The sequence below is a fragment of the Sceloporus undulatus genome, chromosome 5 (assembly GCF_019175285.1).
Source record: "Sceloporus undulatus isolate JIND9_A2432 ecotype Alabama chromosome 5, SceUnd_v1.1, whole genome shotgun sequence".
NCBI lineage: Eukaryota > Metazoa > Chordata > Lepidosauria > Squamata > Phrynosomatidae > Sceloporus > Sceloporus undulatus.
Genome location: NC_056526.1, coordinates 177230535 through 177253317, shown reverse-complemented (window position 1 = coordinate 177253317; position 22783 = coordinate 177230535). Strand labels below are relative to the sequence as shown.

The following is a 22783-nucleotide window of genomic DNA, read 5'->3' as shown; positions in this document are numbered from 1 at the left end:
CTTTTGGGGATCAAATCAGGAGCCATCATTATTTATTAGGTTTGCTTAATTTGCCTGGTTAGAAAACCACCTTCTAAAAATTTTTTTAAATAAAAATTCTGCATGAATATCCTTAATTATTGGAGGAAGGAGGGAGAAAGAAAGAAAACTTGAGAGAGTAAGCCTTGTTGATGTTGGTTTTTTTCTGTGTTTATAGGTGGCCATCAGTGGAGCAAATTTGCAGAATGTTTTCATGCTTCTCACCCTAGAGCCCCTTTTGGCTCGAAGTCCTTTCCTGGTCCTTCATGTCCGTAGGAGCAACCTGGTTGGTGATGCTCTGAGGGAATTGAGCATCCATTCTGATATTGATTTGAAAAAGCCTCTGAAGGTAAGGATGGGTCAGTTTTTCACTGATAGTACAGTGGTCCCTTCTTTTACATGGGGGATCTGTTTTGGACCCCCCGCGTAAAAGAAATTCCATGTATGCTTGAGGCCTAGAGCCCCATTACTCCTGGTGTGTGGCGCTGCTTCTTCCATCTAATATGCCTGTGTATGACATGGGCGCACTGTACTTTCATGAATATGGCCTTCACTGAGGTTCTAAGCCTGTGTCTGGGCTGTTTCACTATCTCAGACTGCAGGTGGAATTTCAGGTGGTTGAATACTTTTCTGTACAGAATATTTCTCTTTTTTAAGTGAAAAAAACTCATATATAAGTCTGCTGGACTCTTGAAATAATCAGAACCAGACTTGCCCATCTGGGGGTTCTCCACATGTTTTGGACTACAGTTTTCTGGGAGTTGTTGTCTAGTGCATGGGGAGAAGGAAGGGACCTTCCACAGATTGAAAAAGTTACTTTTTTACTACAATCCACATAAATCCTTAGCTAGTGGATCTGCTGTTTGGAGAATTATGGCAGCTGTCATCCAAAACAACAAACTTAATAGAATCATAGAGTTGGAAGAGACCATGAGGGCTATCCAGTTCAATCCCCAGGCATGCAAAAATACACAGGCAAAACACTCCTGACAGATGGCCATCTAGCCTCTGCTTAAAAACCTCCAAAGAAGGCTGCTCCACTTACTCTGAGCTTTCTCCATCTTCAATATGACATTCTTTAAAATATTTGAAGGGAACCTATCAAAGTTCTGGGCTCTTCTTTTGTTTCCTCACTGCACAATAAACTAAGCCTTGTCTGTTGTTCTCTTGTAGAATCGTAGATCTGGAAGAGACCACAAGCTCTACGATTCTATGATTCTACTTAAAAATTGGGTCCCAGATGTTGTTGCAATACAACTGCCAGAATCTCTTGCCATAATAACTGGGGACTTCTGGAAGCTGAAGACCGATAACATGTAGGGGCCTAAATTTGGAAACCAAACTTTCATTAAGACCATGTTGTTGTTGATATCCCCTTTTTTTACTGGGACAGGTGATCTTTGATGGTGAGGAAGGTGTTGATGCTGGTGGAGTTACAAAGGAATTCTTCCTTCTGCTGCTGAAAGAGCTCTTGAATCCCATTTATGGGATGTTCACTTTCTACTCTGAATCAAACCTGCTTTGGTTTTCAGACACTGTGAGTATGATTTAGCTTATGTGTAGGTGAATAGTTTTTTTTTTTTGGTTTTTTATTTATTTATATACCGCTATTCCAAAGATCATAGCGGTGAACAGCAAGTAAGCTAATTAGCAAGTAAGCTAATTTGCCCCCAACAGTCTGGGTACTCATTTTAGCGACCTCGGAAGGATGCAAGCCTGAGTCGAGCTTGGGCCCTTTTGCTGGTCTTGAACTCGCAACCTTGTGGTTTCGAGTGAATGGCTGCAGTACAGGCATTTAACCACTGCGCCACCAGGAGTTTTTGGGCTATGTGGCTGTGTCCTGGAAGAGTTTGTTCCAGATGTTTCACCAGCATCTGTGGCTGGCATCTTCAGAGAATACTGGCATAATGGGAGTGAGTGATGTATATATATCATGTGTTACACTTGGCTGACATGAAAGCCTTCGAGTTCACATTGTATATGAATAATTTTCTAAGGAATCGACTAGCAATGCTGAGCTTGGAAATGGATATCCAGGCTGAAGAAGGGTTTAGCATCTTTCGATATGTAGTCCTACACCAGCCTTTTCCTAACTTGAAGCCTTCCAAATGTGGTGAATTACAGTTCCTGTCGTTCCCATTTGACAGTATATACCATATAGTCCAACACATCTTGAGTACATCAAGTAGAGAAGTCTTGATCTATATTTTTCTGCTACTCACACTTCTTTTTCTTTGTTTGTCCAAAGTGTTTTGTAGAACACAATTGGTTTCACCTCATTGGCATTATATGTGGTTTGGCGATATACAACTTCACTGTGGTTGATCTTCACTTTCCATTGGCTCTCTATAAGAAACTCCTGAATGTGACACCCTGCTTAGAAGATTTGAAGGAGCTGTCTCCCATGGAAGGAAGGTAGAAATTTCTAACAACGTGTTCTTCTGTTGGTTTTGCATGACCAGTTGGCAGAGAATTGTGCCTGCAGTCCCAAGAAAATTGTGTGAGAGGAAGGAAGTAGGAATTGAGATATTACCCTGTTACAAGAGGTGGACAAAGCATTAGATGGCACTCAAAGACATTTTTAGATTGGAATTCTGTTGCCCAAAGAGCATTAGTTTTACTTTTGTGATAGAGGATTTTATTTTAAAAATCATATTATTAGAAGAATAATGCATAAAATATCCCATAGAACACTTTGCAGTGGTACATAGGGTTCAAAAAACTGAACATGTACATCATGATGAAAGGTGCTATAAATAAAATAATCCACCCCATTGTCTCATTGAATCTATCTGGTTATATCACTACTTTTGGTTTCTTAATAATTGCCAATTTAATAAGACTGCCACATTCATAGAATCATAGAGTTGGAATAGACCACAAGGGCCATCCAGTCCAAATCCCTGCCATGCCAGAACTCACAATTAAAGCATCCCTGACAGATGGCTGTCCAGCCTCTGTTTAAAGACCTCCAAAGGAGACTCCACCATTCTCCAAAGGAGTGTGTTCCACTGTCAAACAGCTCTTACTGTCAGGTTCTAGATTCTTTATATCCATCTGTTAACGGTAGAAGTGTTTTTTCTAGTTTATATGTTTCTAGTATAAAGAATTATTTATATATTTTTAATTCTTAAGCAAGTAATTCACAATTCTCTAGTTTCAGATTAGGTAGAATGTTGTTGCTGATCATTTCCTCATTTTTTCCTGAAATTTGATTCTGGAGAACTATTCTAGGAGGATAAGAGCAGAGAATTTTTTGTTATACACATACAACATTGTATCACAGATTTTTAACTTCTCTCTTTTACGTTCTGTCTTTTCTTTGCCTTGTTTGTAGGAGTCTTCAGCAGCTTTTAGATTATCCAGGGGAAGATGTTGAAGAAACATTTTGCCTCTATTTTACAGTAAGACAAGTTCATATGTATTTTAGTTGGGAGAGGCTTGTGTTCAATTAAGCCAATCAACATCCATGCTTCTGGCAGTACATTAGCAATGGGTAACTTCCAGATGTCTACAATTGTATCTGGGTGTGCAGTTCCCCTTGTGAATGTGGAACAAGCATCTTGGGTTTTAAAAAAAAATATTTTAAAGTTAAATGGTTTGTTTTTACTTATTTAGCAACTTGTAGATATATAGTGATAGATATTGTAAACCAGCATGGTGTAATGGTTTGAGCATTGGACTAAGATGCTGGAGACCAGATTTCAAATCCCGACCTGGCTGTGGAACACACTGGGTGACCTTGGGCATTTCACACTCTCTCAGCCTCAGAGCATGGCATGGTAAACCCGCTTTGAAGATACATGCCAAGAAAACCTTGTGGTAGGTTTGCTTTAGGGCCTCCATAAGTCAGCTCTCTCCTCAATATGACTTCCCTTCAGGGATTTAAACAGGGCTATCATATCACCTCTTAACTTTCTCTTCTCCAGGCTAATCATCCCCAGCTCCCTAAGTCGTTCCTCATAGGACATGGTTTCACCATTTTTGTCGCCCTCCTTTGGACACGCTCCAGTTTCTCAACATCCTTGTTAAATTGTGGTGCCCAGAACTGGACACAATATTCCAGATGGGGCCTGACCAGAGCAGAATAGAGTGGCACTATTACTTCCCTTGAGCTAGACACTATACTTCTATTGATGCAGCCTAAAATTGCATTGGCCTTTTTAGCTGCCGCATCGCACTGTTGACTCATGTTCAATTTGTGGTCTACTTGGACTCCCAGATCCCTTTCACACGTAGTCTCGTTCAGCTAGGTGTCACCCATCCTATATCTGCATTTCATTTTTCCGCCCTAAGTTCAGTACCTTGCATTTCTCCGTGTTGAAATTCATTTTGTTAGCTTTGGCCCGGCTTTCTAGTCTATTCAGGTCATTTTGAATTTTGATCCTGTCCTCTGGGGTATTAGCTACTCCTCCTAATTTGGTATCATCTGCAAATTTGATAAGTATACCCCTAATTCTGTCATCCCAGTCATTGATAAAGATGTTGAATAGCACTAGGCCTAGGACAGAACCCTGTGGGACCCCACTGATCACTTCTCTCCAAGATGAAAAAAAACCATTGTTGAGCACCCTTTGGGTTCGGCCAGCAAACCAATTACAAATCCATGTAACAGTTACATTGTCTAGCCCACATTTCACTAGCTTGTTTGCAAGAATGTCATGGGGAACCCTGTCAAAAGCCTTAGTGAAATCAAGATATACTATATCCACAGCATTCCCTGCATCTACCAAGCTGGTAATTTTATCAAAAAAATTCTCATTTAGATGCCGACTTCAGTCAGTGTTACAGACGTGTTTCTAATTATATTAATTGTGTACCTGCTCTTTGTCCTATATTTCTTCTCCCACATTCTCCTGTCCCCTTTCAGTGAGCATGTGATAAAACATAACTGGCATGCCTGTCTTTATTTTAACCTCTGGTAGTGGGATAGAAAGTAAAGCAATTTTGTTGTCTTTTTTGGGTGGGAAAAACAGATATGCAAGGAAAGCTATGGTGTGGTAGAGCAGAAGAACCTCATTCCTGATGGAGACAAAATTGCAGTACAGAAGGAGAACAGGTGGGTTTTGGTTGGCTATGTCTGGAGAAGGCCTGACTGCTGAAATCTTCTTTGTTGTCACTGTGGCAGTTACAAGGTGATCCCAATAGCTCCAACTTAAGTCTCCTGAAGAGAAAGTCAAGTATTCACATGGGAAGATATGAATATAAATAGTAAAAGATACTGGAGGAAAACCTCTGTTGTGCAGGAGGCTCTGGAGAATATGTGAAACCAAATATTAAAATCTGACTGAACTATAAGAAAGACAATAACAAAGAAAAGGTCCTTTTATCTGCCCTTTATTCTCCTTATTTGACTGACATTTGGCTCAGTCCAGAGGGATGTACAAACCAATAAAGTGGATCTGACATCCTACACTTCGCATTGCATCCTTTATTCTGTTATATTTGCAGTAGATTTACACAAACAATCATCACTCAGAAATTGGTTATGGAATCAGAAGATGCAGCTGAAAGCTCATCCTTTAACACCAGGCCAGCTGGATAAGACCATATGTATGTCTGATCCAAAATCCTGTTTCTTAATGTGACCAATCAGATGATTATTATTATTATTAACCTTTATTTATGAAGCGCTGTAAATTTACACAGCGCTGTACATACAATCTTTTTAGTTAGACGGTTCCCTGCCCTCAGGCTTACAATCTAAAAAGACATGACACAGAAGGAGAAGGGAGTGGTGGAGGGAAAGGGTAAGAGGTCCAGCAGTTCCTCTCTACCTCCAAGGCCTGGACCAAGGCAGATGGACTGGAGGGAGGGCTTGGCTTCATAATGGATGGTTAATCTTCCAGGGAAAATACATACTCTCAAGTAGGATAATGCATATACAGTACATAGCAATACAGGAAATGGTTTGATAAACAGGCATCAAAAGAATATCAAATAGTAAGCGACAATTATGCAATGCCTGGGAAGGCTTCTCTGAACAGGATGGTTTTCAACTCCCGTTTTGAAGCTGGTTAAAGAAGTGATGGCTCTTGTTTGTGGGGGAAGAAGGTTCCAGGAGTGAGGGGCAGCAAGTGAAAAGGGGCGAATCCGGGATGGGGCAGAGGAAATCTTGGGCTGAGATAGCAGACCTTGACTACCAGAACAGAGGGCCCTAGTGGGAAGGTGAGGGGAAATAAGGTCTGATAAGTAAGGAGGGTCCAGTCCACGGAGGGCTTTAAATTATTATTATTATAAACTTTTATTTATAAAGCGCTGTAAATTTACACAGTGCTGTACATACAATTATGTATGTATAAGCAGGAGCTTATACTGAATGCGGAAAGGGAAGGGGAGCCAGTGAAGGGATGCCAACACAGGAGAGATGTGGTCAGAGCGGTGGGTGGAAGTGATAATGCGTGCAGCTGAATGCTGGACAGAGATTAAAGGACGGAGGTGAGAAAGAGGAAGCCCAGCCAGGAGGACGTTACAGTAATCCAGTCGTGAGATCACTAGGGCATGGACCAGGATCTTGGCAGTAGAGGCAGAGAGATATGGTCGGATTTTGGCAATATTGTATAAAGAGAATCTACAAGCCTTGGCTGTGGTCTGGATCTGAGGGATACACGACAGAGAAGAATCAAAGATAAAACCAAAACTGCGGGCTTTCCGGACTGGTTGAATAGAAATGTTGTCCACAGAGACAGAAGAGGAGTGTTGAAGGGTGGACTTCGGAGGAAAGACAAGAAGCTCCGTCTTGGACATGTTGAGCTTCAAACACCGATGGCGCATCCAGTGCGAGACAGCTGTGAGGCAAGACGAAACTTGCTGTTCAAGCCTTGGAGAAAGGTCAGGGGTGGAAAGATACAACTGGGTGTCATCCTACAGATGGTAGGAAAAACCAAAAGAGCTAATGAGTTTTCCTAAGGACAGTGTGTAGAGAGAAAACAGAAGGGGACCCAGAACAGAGCCCTGGGGCACTCCAACAGATAAGGGAACAGGAGAAGTCTGACCACCTGCAACTACTGCAAAAGATCTGCCAGACAAGTAAGATCTAAACCAGTCAAGAACAGAGTCTGAGAACCCAAGGTCAGAGAGTATGTCAATTAGGAGAAAGTGATCAACGGTGTCAAAGGCTGCAGACAAATCGAGAAGGATGAGAACAGAGTAAAGGCCATTAGCCTTGGCCTGTAAAAGGTCATTCGAGATCTTAGTGAGAGCTGTCTCTGTAGAATGCCTTGGGCGGAAACCAGACCGAAAGGGATCGAGGATGGAGTTGGCTTCAAGAAACTCAAGACAGCACGAATAAACAACCCATTCCAAAACCTTTGAAAGAAAGGGAAGAAGATAAATTGGACGGTAGCTAGACAAAGAGGAGGGGTCAAGAGAAGTTTTTTTCAGAATTGGGGAAATGAGAGCATGTTTGAAGTCCGGCGGGAAGGAGCCTGTAGAGAGAGAGAGAGAGATTGAAGATATGGAGAAGCGAGGGCAGAAAGGAGGGAGCTATAGAGATTAGAAGATGAGTAGGAATTGGATCAAGGGAACAGGTTGCAGGTTTGGAAGAGTGCAGAAGTGTAGAGAGTTCCTCCAAAGAGGCAGGAGGAAACACAGAAAATTTGTTTGGCAAGGGCAATAGAAGATTAAGAGCAGAAGAAGAATGGGGGGGGGGCTATCTCAGAGGGAATAGAGGTAATCTTAGAGATGAAATAATGATATGCCTATGGGAAGCCCACAACTAGAGCACTACTCTCCCCCTCCAGCTAAATGTCTTTCTCTGCTGCCTTGGAAAATTTGAGGTTCCATGCAGCCATCATGCTATCCATCTTCTTTTCAGGGCTGTATTATACAAGATCATTGAAACATAACAGGAAGGAAAGATAGAGATGGAAATCTCTCAAGGTTTGAGAGATTAACTATTTTGCATTACTGTTGGAATCCAAGCTAGAAATACCCAGCTCCCTAAGCGCTGCACCAACCAAGTCAGTGACTTTCTTCCTTTCAGCAGAAGCCCTGTCTCTTAGACTATGTGCTCAGGGAGAGCAAACAACCTGAACCTCGAAAGCAAGCCTCCAACTAACTCAGCCAAATAATTAACTTCGTTTTTTTGTGGGTCTTTCGGACTATGAGGCTGTGTTCTTGAGTTTTTTCCCTGACGTTTCACCAGCAGCTGTGGTTGGCATCTTCATTCTCTGAAGCTGTTGGCAAAATGTCAGGAAAAAATTCTCCTAGAACACAGCCTCATAGCCCGAAAGACCCCCACAAAACTATAGATGCCAGCCGTGAAATCTTCAATTAACCTTGGCTCTTAAAACACAAGCTCCAATGAATCCTCCAGCCAGCATGGCAATTTGTTTAATTTTAGATTGCCTGCACTTGTTTGTTTGCTTTTTATTATTTGCTTTGCTCCTTGTAGCCCTAGGGATAATAAGGAACTAGGCCACATCCGCCCAATTTGTTCTTTATTAATCAAGCAGCAATTGAAGAGTGTTATGATAGTTTTATTTAAATATCTGAATCTGAGCCAGCATGGCTTAGTGGTTTGAGCATTTGGACTAGCACTCTGGAGACCAGGATTCAAATCACTGCCTGGCCATGGAAACCCACTGGGTGAACCTGAGCAAGTCACACTCACTTAGTCTCAGAGGATGGCAATATCAAACCTCTTCTGAACAAATCTTGCCAAGAAAACGCCACAATATGTTCGCCTCAGGGTCACCATAAGTCAGAAATTACTTGAAGGCACACAACAACAAAATTGCTGACCATATATCATAACTTGTGTTACACTTGGCAATACTGTTATTCTTGCAATTCAAAAAGGAAGCAATACCAGGATGTCCATAAAGACACTGGTAGACTGCCATGTATAGCTTGTGATATGTGTTCAGATTGTTGTGTTGATATTTAGCATCAATTGGGAAGATTACTTTTATGGAATAAAACTCTGAAACTCCCATCCAGCATGGCTGTTGGGAGTATTAGTAAAAAACCTTAGCTGCAGAAGAACTCCACTTCCTGTGCACTGAAGAAATATCCCTTGGGTATGTTTGTAGGATGGGGAAAGTAAGTTTTCCTGTTTTTACATTGGCAGGAACTTTTTGTGTGAATACAGATTTTGTGAGGGGCCAGGACAAATGACTCCATGGCTAGAATCCTCTTGGTGACATGTAATGATGTAACATTCCCTAGTAACACCAGCTTATTCATCTTTGGAGATGTTGCAAAGGAAGAGATCAAGTACTTTCTTCCACAGCAGTCTTGCCCCAGGTGTGCAACAGTAGTGAAGAGGTTCCATGGTGCAGCTTGGTCATGCCCACCTGTTGATTGAATGCAGGGGTGCACTGTTTTGGCACCTTGAGATGAAGCCTACTGTTTTTCCCCCAGGTGTGCAAGAGCTGCCAAATCACACCCAGTTACACCACTGCAGCCAGTTAGTGGCTAGGGGGAAGGAGCCACACCAAAGAGTCCCTAGCTGCTGCCCAATTGGGGAAGATGGAAAAAGCTCTAGCTTCTGAAAGACAAGCACAGGTATACTGGCAGCGACTTAAGTTCTTCCAGCTGCTAATTGGATCTTGGCCTATTCCTATGCAACAACGTTGGACTCTTGTCAGTGGTGGGGTGCTACAGCATTCTGAATCACCTTCATTTACCATCTTGACTTCTCAGAGTGTCTTGGCTAGCAATATAATGTTGCTTTGGAACATTGTGCAAAGTAAAAATGGGCACTTTAAAGTTCTACAGCACAATAGGCCAGAGTTGGGGCCCTGAGTTAGGCCTGCAGTGTAAGTCTGTATTTTGTGTGTTTTGTGTGAAGTGTTTTACCTTTGAATGTTTTAGATTTGTAAGCTGCCTTGAGTTCCTGTACTGGGAGGAAGGCGAGGTATAAATAAACATAAACATAATAATAATAATAATTCAAAGCAACTTTTGAAAATATTATCTGGGTAGGCTTGGTGGCTGCTAGTCTGCATCCGTCACCTGTCATAATTGATTCTGCCTAACAGTGTAATAAACAGTAGTATTTCTTCTGATTTCCCAGACAGGAATTCGTTGATGCCTATGTAAATTATATCTTCAACCTTTCAATCCATGAATGGTACGCAGCATTCTCCAGTGGCTTCCTGAAGGTGTGTGGTGGCAAGGTCATGGAATTGTTCCAGCCGACTGAACTGAGAGCTATGATTGTTGGAAGCAGCAACTACAACTGGAAGGAGCTGGAAGAGGTAAGTTGGCGATTGGCTCCATGTCATTTTTTCATTTGTGCCACTGTGATCTGTAAAGTGAACTCTTGTGAGATAACACCTCTGCATTTCTGAGCTAATACAATTGACCTCTAGATCTTCAGAATCTGTGTTACTTTTTGTAATTTATTTTGCAGACCACCATTTACAAAGGGGACTACTCAGCTACACACCCAACTGTGCAAATGTTTTGGGAGACCTTTCATGAGTTTCCCCTAGAAAAGAAGAAAAAATTTCTATGTAAGTATTCATGTAATTTAAGATAAAAGCGGACACTCCCATAAAACCATAGATTTGGAAGAAGTCCCATATGACATCGCATTTAGACCCCTACTCAAGGAGAACTGTAGCTGGGGCATCACTAGCTGGCTGTTGGTATATGCTATTGCTAAGACAAGTATTTCCTATCCTACCCCTGTGCATTTCGACAGTGGAACAAACTCCCTCGGAGTGTAGTGGAGTCTCCTTCGTTGGAGGTCTTTAAGCAGAGGCTAGATGGCCATCTGCTGGGGATGCTTTGATTTGGATTTCCTGCATGGCAGGATGTTGGACTGGATGGCCCGTGTGGTCTCTTCCAATTCTGTGATTCTATGATTCTATGATTTAGTTTTTGTGCACAAAACATAATTTTTTGTATTTGTATTCGGTAAATGTTGACCTTTGTACTGTTAGTTTTGACCCAATTTTTTAGTTTATCAAGCGCCTTTTGAATTCTGCTACTCTCTTCCAATGTGTAAGCTACCTATCCCAGTTTTGTATCACCTGTAAACTTGATATGGATGCCCTCTACTTTGTAATCTAATCCCAAGAATTTTGTATTCTTGGATGTACAAAACTGCATTTGATATCTTCCAGTAGATCAGGGAGGATGTAATGTGGCCTCTGCAGCCAGGGGGGAGAATTGCTGTGAATTGCAGTCAAGTAACTTTAGGAAGGTTGCATGATCTTTCACTTTGCAATTCAATAAAGTAACATTTCCAAACTCGACTCTAGACCCACCCTTTTCCTCCCTGACAGAGCAGAGCACCAGTGGTATTGGAGTAGCTGCTTGGAAGGGAGGAGAATGGCGAGTCAGACCAGGTGGCCCAGATTGGGCAGTAGTTGGAGTGCTCATGTTTTTAAAGATGGAACAGAGGTATCTGCATGCATTGGTGATAAGCAATCCTTGTTCCCTTTTCTAGTGTTCCTCACAGGCAGCGACCGGATTCCCATCTATGGCATGTCAAGTTTACGAATTGTCATCCAATCGACCTCCAGTGGGGAACAGTACCTGCCTGTAGCTCATACCTGCTACAACCTTCTTGATCTGCCCAAGTACAGCACCAAGGAAATCCTGAGCACACGGCTCACACAAGCCATTGACCACTATGAGGGCTTCAGCTTGGCATGAAAGCTGCCCTCAACATAGACAATTCTATATAGAAAGAAAATACTGTCTTGTTTTTATTTTTGTAAAGAAATAGGTTTAAAAATGCTCAGTGAAGGGAGAGGAAGATTATAGGATATTGAACCACAGCAAAGTCTGTTTGACTTTCCTTAGGATTTCAGCATTGATGTTTTCAATGTGTCAGTCAAAATCTGTTGGAAGTTCTTTATGGTTATTGGCTGGTTCTTATTAGCAGTCTGTTTTTCTTCCCTGTCTCTGCAGTTCAGCACCTGTTAAAAATATCAGTGTTTTGAAATAACTATTCCAAAAGGTGGATTCTGATAATTTGGAAAGTTTTTACCTCTCATCAGTTACCCCACAGCTGTGCATGTCCTTTCTGTTTCTTCCGCTCCCATTACAGAACTACTTGTTGTCTTCTAGCAACCCAGTTCCCACCTCTACTGCCAGTTTCTGTGGTGAAACAGAAGTGGTTTTCCTTTTTCTCTAATGGTGCCAGACCACTTTGTGACAGGTAAAATCTGTAGATGGTTGTTTCATAGAAGAAGGGAAGAGAAAAGGTGAATGAAGGTGTGGAAGCTGAGGTTGGAGTTTGAATGAAAGCAAGCTCCTTTCTCTTTTTCTACTTCCTGGATAACTTTCCACAGAAATGAGAGATGGGAGTAAATCATTTCTCTGCCTTCTTTCTGTTGAACCAGAGAAATGCCAGCACTTTGCTTGTAGGAAAACAGAAATAAAAACCTCGTGGACTTAGTTGACAGTACCTGAAAACATTACTTTTTCATTTGCTTAAAGTAGGAATGTATAAATATTTGAGTGCACTGGGTTTTCCCCACCTATTTCCTCCTTTCTGTTCAGGGACAGGCTCCTGAGAGCAACCTCACAGCACATGTCATGTCCGCTCCCCATCACTGTGCATGCAATTGGGAGTTCTTTGCCAAGCACTACTGAGGAGTCAGCCACATTTAACATTCTGCTGTACACCTAGGCATTACTTTTGATATATGAGAGGTCTGCTTCCCATAGAGAAAGTCAGATCCTTGTATGCATTGTAGGAGTTAGAAGGAAAGGATAGAAAACCTTACTACTTCTTCTCAAAATATCCCCCAAAGAACTCCTTCTTTCCCTCCGGTTACATAGTGACCTCACTCTTTTTGTTTCCCAAGGTCTGGTGTGAATCTGACTTGAGCCTGGCTAGTGGAAACTGGATTTATTTATACAGCAGGGTGGTCTGGCTCCAGTTACAGTTAGTTCTGACCTAAGTCCCAAGAAAAGCAAAGAATAGATTGAGTTGGGAGGAGATAGCAGTAGGGGCAACGGGTTAAAGCCCCTCTCACACGTCCCATTCCAGCTCAGCTTCTCTTCTGCAACCATTAGTTGCAATTTAACTTTGCTTGGATTTAGGCCCCAGTATTCAAAACCCTTTTTAAAAAAGGCTTTGAAAGACATTCCCCCCCCCCTCTACCTCCCTGATGGTAAAACCGTGATGGCATTGAGGGAAGCTTTTTAAAAAAAAATAAATTATAACATTGACTTGCTACTTGGGTAGCTATTGAACCTCTTTATACTATAGCGTTAAATACAGCTCTATCAAATGTTTATTTTCTATTGTATGTGTACATAGCCCAGTATTATGCAATAAATGTAATGATTCCTTCAAATTTTATACCTTGTTTGCCTAAAAGAAGAAAATAAATTCTCTCTCTCTCCTGCTTTTATGAGGCTACAAGTTAATGGTAAACATCCTTTGATTTGTAGTGGTGGGGAGTCCTTACACTTAAAAAAATCCAAACCAGAAATTCCCAGGAATGGGTGAGGGTGAAACGTGCAAAGGGGGCAGCATTTGCTGTAAGCCCCATTACTTCTGCATATTGGCTGTTTTATCTGGGTCCAAATTGTCTGTCCCGAGTCCACATGAATCCGGGGAGCAACCAACTGGTAAAGGCTCACGTGCGTGAAATGTATGGCATCTTGAAATACATCCTAGATTCTACACCCTATGCTACAATGAATTTGACTTATTTCTAGCTCTGCTTAAATTTTGCGTGACAGAACCAAGAGAGGCTGCTTCTAACACTATTATTCCACTTTTACTACTATGGCTGCCTCCTGTAGAATCCTGGGATTAGCAGTTTAGGGAAGGGAACTAAGAATTCTCAGCCAAAGAACTCTTTGACCTCACTATACAGTGGGTCCTTGGCATACGTAGGGGATTGTTCCGGACCCCCCCCCCCTTACGTAAGGGGAAAACGCGTACGCTTAAGTCCTATTCATTTCCATGGCGGTGCGCTCCCACCTGTGGCGCACATACTATTTTGTCCTCCTGGGCTTGCTGTATGTGTAAGCTCAAAGCTGCATACAGCAAATCCATGTATGGTGTGGGGGGACTGTACTACAAACCCCTGAAGGTAATCATAGCAATAAAAGTGGAATAATAGCACTATAAGTGTAGTGCAGTATTACAAGTGATCTTTCTTCTGCCCAGTTTATCAGTATGGGGCATATGTTCTGGGAGTAGTGATAATGTGAAGTATCTCCCTCACTGTGAAATGGAGCGAATCCCAACCAATAGTTACAGAAACTGAAATTGTCCCTTAGAAGTGTGGGCCATGGAATGGGGTAGCTGAGCAGGATCACAGGCCCACATTTATGTTTGCATTTAGAAAGATTCTTATGTTCTAACACTAACAGTTGGGAGCATTTTTTGGAAATAAGTAAATACCCATCTTGGCAGAAAGTGACTTGTCACATGATTTCTGGTGGTTTTCCAAAGCCGATTTTAATGCAATTAATCCCAAGTTACATGCAATTTGCTGGCATTATTAGGGGAAGTTCCACTGTGTGTTGAACTTTGTTCCCCCTTAGCATGCCAATGGTGGGAAGCATAAAGTAATCTTGGCAAAGAGCCATCTCCTGCCCTAGAATACCCCCCCCCCCCTTTGTGATTTCTAGACTCCAGTAAGTGGATAGTTAGGTTTACTTTAAAAAGTAGTTAGCATTTACAGTGCAGTTGCAGTTAAGCTTCTGTGCCACACTGACTAGGCCACAAATGGTGGGTTTTTCCAAGTCTTTGAGGAATCACTGTAAAAATCTAGTGTAGACAACTGCAGCTCAACATCAGAAATGACAAGATGATGCTGTGTTGAATAGCCAGGGCTACAATTAATTTTTGAGTCAAGTAACTTGGATGTCATTGCTGCACCTCTGAAGCATTGGGTGAAAATCACTGTAGTCACAGTGCCAAAATTACCTTCAGTGCATGCTGACTACTGGTGTCCTAGCTAGGAATGTGATTCCCACCTCACCTGTGAGCTCTTCAAAGACAGTCAAAGGGTTGGAAGAGAATGGTCACCAAGTAATCTTGACCATGGGTTCTTTTTTATGTGGAAATCCAGTTTGGGGAGGAAGAAACATCTCCAAAATAGTTTTTTGTGGGTTTTTTGGGCTATGTAGCCACGTTCTAGAAGAGTTTCTTCATGCCGTTAGCCTCCCAGCCCGAGGCCTGCCATCAGCAACAAAACAATACACATGCAAACCACTCCTGCATTCCCAGGCTCACACAGTGTGTGTGTGTATCCAACTTTTTCCAAGCAAGCGTTCTCTGAAGATGCCAACCACAGATGCTGGCAAAACATCAGGAAGAAACACTTCTAGAACATGGCCACATAGCCTGAAAAACCCACAAAAAACTATGGATGCCGGCCATGAAAGTCTTCGACTTCACATCTCCAAAATACTTCATGAGACTATAGTTGTGTGATAGAGGACATGGTTTGCATGCAGAATGGCCCTGGTCCAATCACCACAATCTTCATTTGGAACGACTAAGTGACATAGGATGAGAAAAACCTGCTGGAGATCTGTTGGCTCCATGGTGGTCACCTGCTGGTGGAAAATCCTGTTGGGGTGTTGTGGCTTCCTAAGTGGACTTACATCTACAGGTATGGGACTTTGAACTATGCAGTTGTGAAATGTGTCCAGTAGAGGGCTGCTATTACATTGCTATGTAGCAGAGCCAACTGTGTCTCCACAGTGGTGTCCAATGCATGAGACCGATGTACAATGGCATTGATATGCATCAGTCCCCATATCCATTGCATTGGGTATTTTGCCAGGGTCCCATTTTGCATAATCACAATTCAGTAACCAGGTTTCTCAGCACTTCTGCTACTCAGCTAGGAATATGCAGTTATGTTAAAGGTCATATAGGATTCTGGCAATGTTTTTGAGACTGTAGCTCACACAAGCAGAGCTATGCTAACTAAGAAGAGATCACTCCTCAAGTATTTGGTGTTTTCCAAGAAACTTATGTTTCTGTCCAATTTAAAATGAAAACTTCAAACAACATGTGAACAGGCTGCTTTTTAGTGCAGTGTGACAAATCTGGCACCATTCTGTAGTCTGGGATTACATAAACCTTGAGATAATTAGAAGTGGCTATTAAAAAACAAAGTTGTTGTAATGGGAAAACCCTTCCTTCCCAACCAGTTTTGGCTCTTAACAGTCAATATGTATGGTTGACAAATGCAAAGACAAGTACATAAAGGCAATGTGCAACCACACCACTGTGTATTTTAACAGAATGGCACAGTGCAACCTGGGCATGCCTGGGTTGCTAAAGGAACGCCAGCCAATAATTGGCAATAGCACTTACATTTCTATACCCCTTAATAATGAATTTAGCACTCTAACGGGTTTACAATCTAAGCCAACTGTCCCCAACAAGCTGGATACTCGTTTTACCAACTTACAAAAGGATGGAAGGCTGAGTCAACCTTGGAGCTCCTGATTGAACTCACAACCTTGTGGCTGGAGTACCGGTATTTAACCAATCTTTCAAGAATACTAGTATCCTTCTTTTACTTTTATTAACAAATATTGATGGAGGCTGTTGCAGTCAAAAATAGGCTTTATTTTGTTTTATACAAAATACAATCATGTACAAAAATGTACACACAGAACAGTTGTCAATTTACTTAAAAAAAGAAAGACAGCTACAACTGAATTTTGTTATCTTTTAAGTGATGTAAACAAGAGAAGGGAGCCCACAAGCTGGTGCCTAAAGCTAAGGAAAAACGGTATTGTTGCTTTTATAACAAGAGTGAAGTCTGGCAAAAGGATTTATACACCTTACATGGTACATATGGTAGTTTTTGGCATAAAGAAGCCGTATATCCATACAACATAGAGGCACAGGTCTTGAGGAACAGCTTTTGCACATGCTGTACTGAAATGGCTGAAAGCTGTACAATAGTATCCTCTCATTTCAACAGGGCTTATGCAGACCTGAGAAAAGTTCCTTTTTGGAGTACGGCTCCCAGAATCCACCATCCAGCATATTCAGTGGCTGTGCTGGCTGGAAGATTTGTGGGTGTATAGTCTAAAAAGTAACTTTTCAGGTTTTGAACTTGCACAGAGGACTTGTCCTGGATTGTGTCTGACATAATAGAATTCTAGGTATTACATACAGACAGTCAAGATACGGATTGTCAGTGCATGCAGAGAGCTAAACAAGCTGAAGATCACTGCAAACATTTTGTTTTCAAACAAGTGTAGAACACCTATCAGCAATGTCGAGTTGATACAAAAATGAAATACAATTTGACACCTGACTTGATATTATAAAGTATTTGCATATATGCCACCTCATTGGAGATTCAGGAATATTTACAAATCTCCTGTTTTTCGATGCCCTCAGATGAAGTTTTCCTTCAGCTGCTTCTGCCTGTTTCCATACCAGGAAAAAACATTTAAGAAAAAACATGAATTATTTGCACAGTGTCTCTGGGTATACATGATAGGAGTCTTACCCCTCAAAGCACCTTTGGTTTTATTTGCCATCATAAAAGCTCAGATATTTTCAGAGAAGTCATAGTGTCTCTAGGATAATTTTTAACAGAAATGTTGGGAAGAAGTTGCCCAAAGAATAGGCCACTTTTATTAGTGACATACAGTATTTGGTACTCTCAAAAGGACCATGTGCTTTCATTGTGGGGAAAAGCAGGATGGGATTGGGTGAATCATTTGTCTTGTGCTTCCTTGGTTTCCTACATTATGATTTTTCTACATTATGAACAGAATCATTTTGATAAAATTACCTGGCTGTGGCAAGGAACAAGGTAACTCTGAGACCATTTCACCAGAATTTATAATGGGACAGTTGTGGAGAAGCAAAGACAAAAAGGACATAACTAGACGACAATTTTCTAGAAATAATTTATGGATTCAACAGTCTTGGGGAAAGTAACGTTTGATTCACCTGATACCAGTGGAGAGAAGATGTGAACCTTGCCTCAAGCACGCACACGTTTGTGAGGTTTACTGAGATTTAAAGAGAAATAAAGTGTGCAAATCAATGTGTGTTCAAATGTGAATGGCTAAAATGTGCAGAATGGGGAAAAGGCAAAGAAATACTTAAGGATGGCCCAGAGAACCCTTTTAGGTTGTGCTGTGCCAATTATTTGCCACTCCTAAATCACTTTCAAGGCCCTGTTTTAGGTGGTGACCCCACAAAATGCTATTATAAAAAATAATTGTATCCAAGAAGGGAAAAAATTTGTAGGAGGCTTTCCGGAGGGTCCCAATGCTGACACTATTTTTCTCAGGCTGCATGTGACCTGAAGGTTTTATGATTCCAACCCCTGCTTTAGTTAACTGGGAAAAGTTGTGTAAATTAAATCAATTGTACAATTAAATGTGTAAATTAGGAAAAAATCTGCACATATTTTGGTGTGGCAAGAGGATGGAACATCTTACAACCCAGTATGAAACAAGAGGGGAAGGGTTTTGAAAAAAACTCAACAAGCCAAGATGACCATGTTCAGATCCCTAGTTTAATGTTGGTTTAATAATTGCTCCAAAGAGTCCTGGGAATTACAGTTTTATGAGGGCACCTCTGCAGATCTGCAGGGGATCATCCATTTGGAAACATAAACCTAGAAGTAGGCAGGGAGATTATGATGGCAAATTACCTCTTTTCATTAGCCATAGTCTCTACAATCCTTGTTTAATCTATCTCTGAATATAAACAGTCCTTCACATCAGTAGCATGATCAACAGTCACATAGCCTCTCCATTGCTGTGCTTCCACCAAAGCTGAAACATAAGGCAATTTCTTGAGGCAGGAATGTTAGTGGTTCAGAGGGAAAGGGATAAGAGGACAACTTTGCATGCTGCAAAGTACCCTGGGATAAACTCACTCACATGGTACACAACTACCGAGAGCAGTTGTGCATCCAACCAGTATGCCACTAGATCTGTGAAGAAGGCAGCTGAGATCCTGCACCAGAGGCTACAATGCATAACTTTTATGATGGAGTTACATCAGTGACATGATACATAACCAGGCTAGTGAAGTGCAACAATGCACAATGAAGCACCATGCTACACAACAGTCACACTGCAGGCACCATTTGTGCAATGGTCCCAGAGACATCTCTGTTTCCTGATAATATGAACGATACACACCACCATAATATGAGCGAATCACCTTTCTGAAACTGCATGTCAGTTTATGGTAACATAAATACCTAATAGGATGCCAGCCAGCGTCTGTAACTTTTCAGAGGACTTTACCAAACTTGTTGAGAAGCTCTTTCACCCTTTTCAGGTTATGCCCAAAAGAGAGCAGGATCAGATTCCAACCACTCCTTCCACCTGCTTTTCTCACCATAGCGATAGGAGTGCAATTGAACTGTAAGAACTTGCTGGCATTTTCCAATTGTAGGAACATAAATCCTCTTAAAAAGGGATTAATCTTTCAAAGTCAGGGAGGATAAGCATGACATTTACCATTTGGCCATTTTCTCTTCTGAACAGCAAGAAGAATTGTCACAGGGATTGTGGGAGCTCAGCAAGTTTTTACTTAGCTGACCTGGGCACCAGATACACACCTTGATAGGAGTTGGCTTCTCTTCTGGGGATAAATAACCATTTCATGCCATCCAACCCATCAGGAAGCCTAGCTCATACCATTTTCCTTGCCTTGAACCTGCAGGTGCTTTCATTTTGGTTAAAGAAAAAGCAATTTAGGCTACAAAATATTCAGGCTGAACACAAGTACACAAATCAAACCTGGAAGCCTAACAAAATGATTCATAGAAGATAACATTCACTGTTCCACATTTATTTTAATATAAAAATGTTAACGATTGGACTGTTTGCCTGTTCACAAATTACCAGGTTTTTTTTTCTTTTCATTTTTAGAAGTAGAATCTAGGAATCATTTATATCGGAGTGTGATTCATTAATTACCATTCTTATTTTGCTTTAAAATAAACATCTCAACCTCATTTATTTATATTAACATTTTGAAATAGAAGCACATGGGCTCAAACAGAAAACTGAGATCCACATCTGAACCATTCTCACTCATGTTGCATCACTCTATTAGTGTCACAGGACAGAGGTTATCTTAATCTAGACACTGAAACTAGATACCTGTATATAACATTTTTTAAAAAAAGTTACAAGCAGTAATTTTGGTAAGAAAAGCTGTAGTAAAAATGATGATGGAGATCCAAAGAGTTTCTTAGGAGGAAGTCCTGTGACGCCTACCTGAAAGTATTATTTCACTGAACTCAGTAAAACGTAATTCTGAGTCAATATGTACAGGATTGCATTGAGAGGCTCAAGTCAGTGGCTTGTGTTGGCCTAGTGAAGTTTTTGGCTACTTTTTCTTCATGCCTCTGCCCCCTCAATTTCGAAAGCATTCTGTCATGTGGCAATAAAGGATTTGATCTATGAGGGAAATAACCATACAGTTCCTTTAGGCTATGGATGAGAACTGTGCAGCTCACCATATGTCATTGAACTTCCAACTCCCAACAGCCCTAATTACCATAACCAATGCCGAAGGATCTGCAGTTCAACAAAATCTCTAGGGCTTCACAATTCCAACCCCGGCTTAGGCTCACAGTACTAGTTTCTTTGGATCCAGGCCCACATTTTTGTGCATCAATTTTAATCAGAAAATCTTCATAATTGCTATTCAGTTATGACAAGCATTAATTTAATGGGATTTGTGAATTTTGTAACCAAGTTTTCAATTTAACAGATTTTCATAGTTACAGATAAGGAAGCAGCTCTATGAACCCTGATCAGCCATTCTTCACTGTTATCAAACACACATTGAAAAACTTCCTAGGGCTGGCATTGGAAAAGTTTCTGTTGGTTACAACATAACTTTCCCATCAGCTGCTTGCTTCTGTAGACAGATCCTAAAAATGAATTTTAGACATACTTTTCCTCCCCAGAAGAATGGCATAACAAAAAGGCCAAGTAGGCAAAACATTATTATTGTTTTTCTTTCTTAAAGTACAGTTTTGGTTATGCTTACTATTTGTTTTTGATTTTTAAAAAAATATAAAATTCTCTCTCTTTCTAAAGTGCATCAATGTACCTACAATTTTACATAAGCTATTTGAAAGTATAGCAACAACACAGCCATACAAGCAGCTGCAGCTAAATATGAACAGAAAGAATACAACCTCGCCGTTGGCTCTTACAGTGTAAGGAAACAGCACAGACTGACACTGCCCTTAAAAAAAAAACATTAAGAGAACTTCACACTTTTTAATGATGGGGAAGCCTTTCTGTATCATTTTGTCTGCTGAGAAACCCCTATGCATCAGCTACAGATGGCATGCTTTGGACCTTCTAGAAAGTATTCCAGTAATCAGCAGGCAGATCTCATTATCATCCTCCGTGAACCAAGAATCCATTGTATAACTCATTCTATCATTACAGAAGAAAAGTGACAACAGAGGAGGCTATTGTCTTCTATTACTGATCGTTCTGTTGAGGAACTGCTACTATAATATTTTTGAGGAACATTAGGGTCACCCACAACATGGTAGAAAAATCACAACCCAGTCCCTTCCACTTAACAATCACTTGAAGTCACCATTAAGTATCTGAAACAGATTTCTCTGAGGGGTCCACCTCCTCAGCTGTTTTTCTTCTCTATTCAAACTGATGAAGCAGTTGTGAGATAACTTTTCAGGAGGGACAAAAATCCACAAAGGACACAGTTCTTTCTTTTTTTTTTAAAAAAGGTTTAAAAAAGTCATGTTGAAGGCCAAGCTAGCAACATATTGCTTTCCACTAAGTGGCAATTCAGGCTCCATGTGGAGCAAACTAAAACGTCAACAAACCTAAATTGCAGAACCACAGAATCACCGCAGAACGCGAGCCCTTCCCCATTAAAACAGACCTGGGTGCTTTATTGGTCTGGCAATTACAGTTACAATTATTTGGAGATTCATGATAACTCAAACTAGTTTGCCTCTTTTGCACTGACATGTTAGAGAAGATATAAATCAGACTCGGTTAGTCTGAGCAGTTCACAAGTCACAGGCTGATCAAAGCAAAAGGACCTTCTGGGTGCAGAGTCTTCTGAGGGCATCCTAATTCCCCCTTCCTCCAACTTGTGCTGGCTTGGGTGACCATCCTGGAGGCAAAATAGGCCACAAGTGTGGAGAAAGGTGTTGGCAACCTTCCTCCCCTCTTTTGTTAGCCACAATCCAGGGAGAACTGCTAAAAAGGCCCTCATGGTATAAGACTCTTGCTGAGTTCTTCAAGCAATCATTCCTTTGGCTTGGTCAACTTCTTAATTCTACTGGCAACATTGAATGTGACTTCATTACATGATCTTGGAACTAATATCTCTTTTGCTGATTAAGACCTCCAGCAGCCTCAGCTTGGCCTTAACCTGCTTGTATTCATTATATTCTTCAGCCATAGGAGTACGGTCTTCTTTCTGGACATTTCTGAAGAAGAACAGAAAGAAAACAGTTACTAGCAGCTTCTATAATAACACCTTCCTAGGTTATGCGTGAGGAAAGCCTTTTAAACAATCACTGTCCTTTACTGTTCTGACAGCAAGGTTGACAGTGATGATTCCCCCTAGTCCCTAAAAAAGAGGATGGAAGGTATGTGTAGGCTGGCTCCCCCAAGCATTGAAGGGGTTCCATCTATTTAAGGAAGCTTCTAGACCAGTGATGGCGAACCTATGGCACGCGTACCAGAGGTGGCACTCAGAGCCCTCTCTCTGGGCAAATGTGCCGTTGCCCCAGCACAGAGTTTGCCAGAGTTTGTTACTACAAAGCCAGAGGGACATGGCACTTTGCAATAAGTAAGTGGGTTTGGGGTTGCAATT

The 22783-nt window shown here is 41.3% G+C and overlaps 2 protein-coding genes across 3 annotated transcripts in view; one reads left to right on the top strand and one right to left on the bottom strand.

Annotated features, from left to right (window-relative positions):
* HERC3 (HECT and RLD domain containing E3 ubiquitin protein ligase 3) overlaps positions 1-13341 on the top strand; it is a 66029-nt gene extending 52688 nt beyond the window's left edge. Inside the window, exons 18-25 of the mRNA XM_042467136.1 lie at positions 197-367; positions 1412-1555; positions 2267-2433; positions 3356-3422; positions 4995-5077; positions 10040-10223; positions 10379-10481; positions 11423-13341. Of these exons, the coding sequence (XP_042323070.1) occupies positions 197-367; positions 1412-1555; positions 2267-2433; positions 3356-3422; positions 4995-5077; positions 10040-10223; positions 10379-10481; positions 11423-11631 (1128 nt within the window). The 3' untranslated portion in view covers positions 11632-13341. The remainder of the gene's footprint in view (positions 1-196; positions 368-1411; positions 1556-2266; positions 2434-3355; positions 3423-4994; positions 5078-10039; positions 10224-10378; positions 10482-11422) is intronic.
* Positions 13342-16516: 3175 nt separating this feature from the next.
* Positions 16517-22783, bottom strand: part of FAM13A (family with sequence similarity 13 member A) — a 181100-nt gene continuing 174833 nt past the window's right edge. For both annotated transcript variants that reach the window (XM_042467129.1, XM_042467130.1), the window contains one exon: positions 16517-22394. In XM_042467129.1, the coding sequence (XP_042323063.1) occupies positions 22268-22394 (127 nt within the window). In that variant the 3' untranslated portion in view covers positions 16517-22267. The remainder of the gene's footprint in view (positions 22395-22783) is intronic.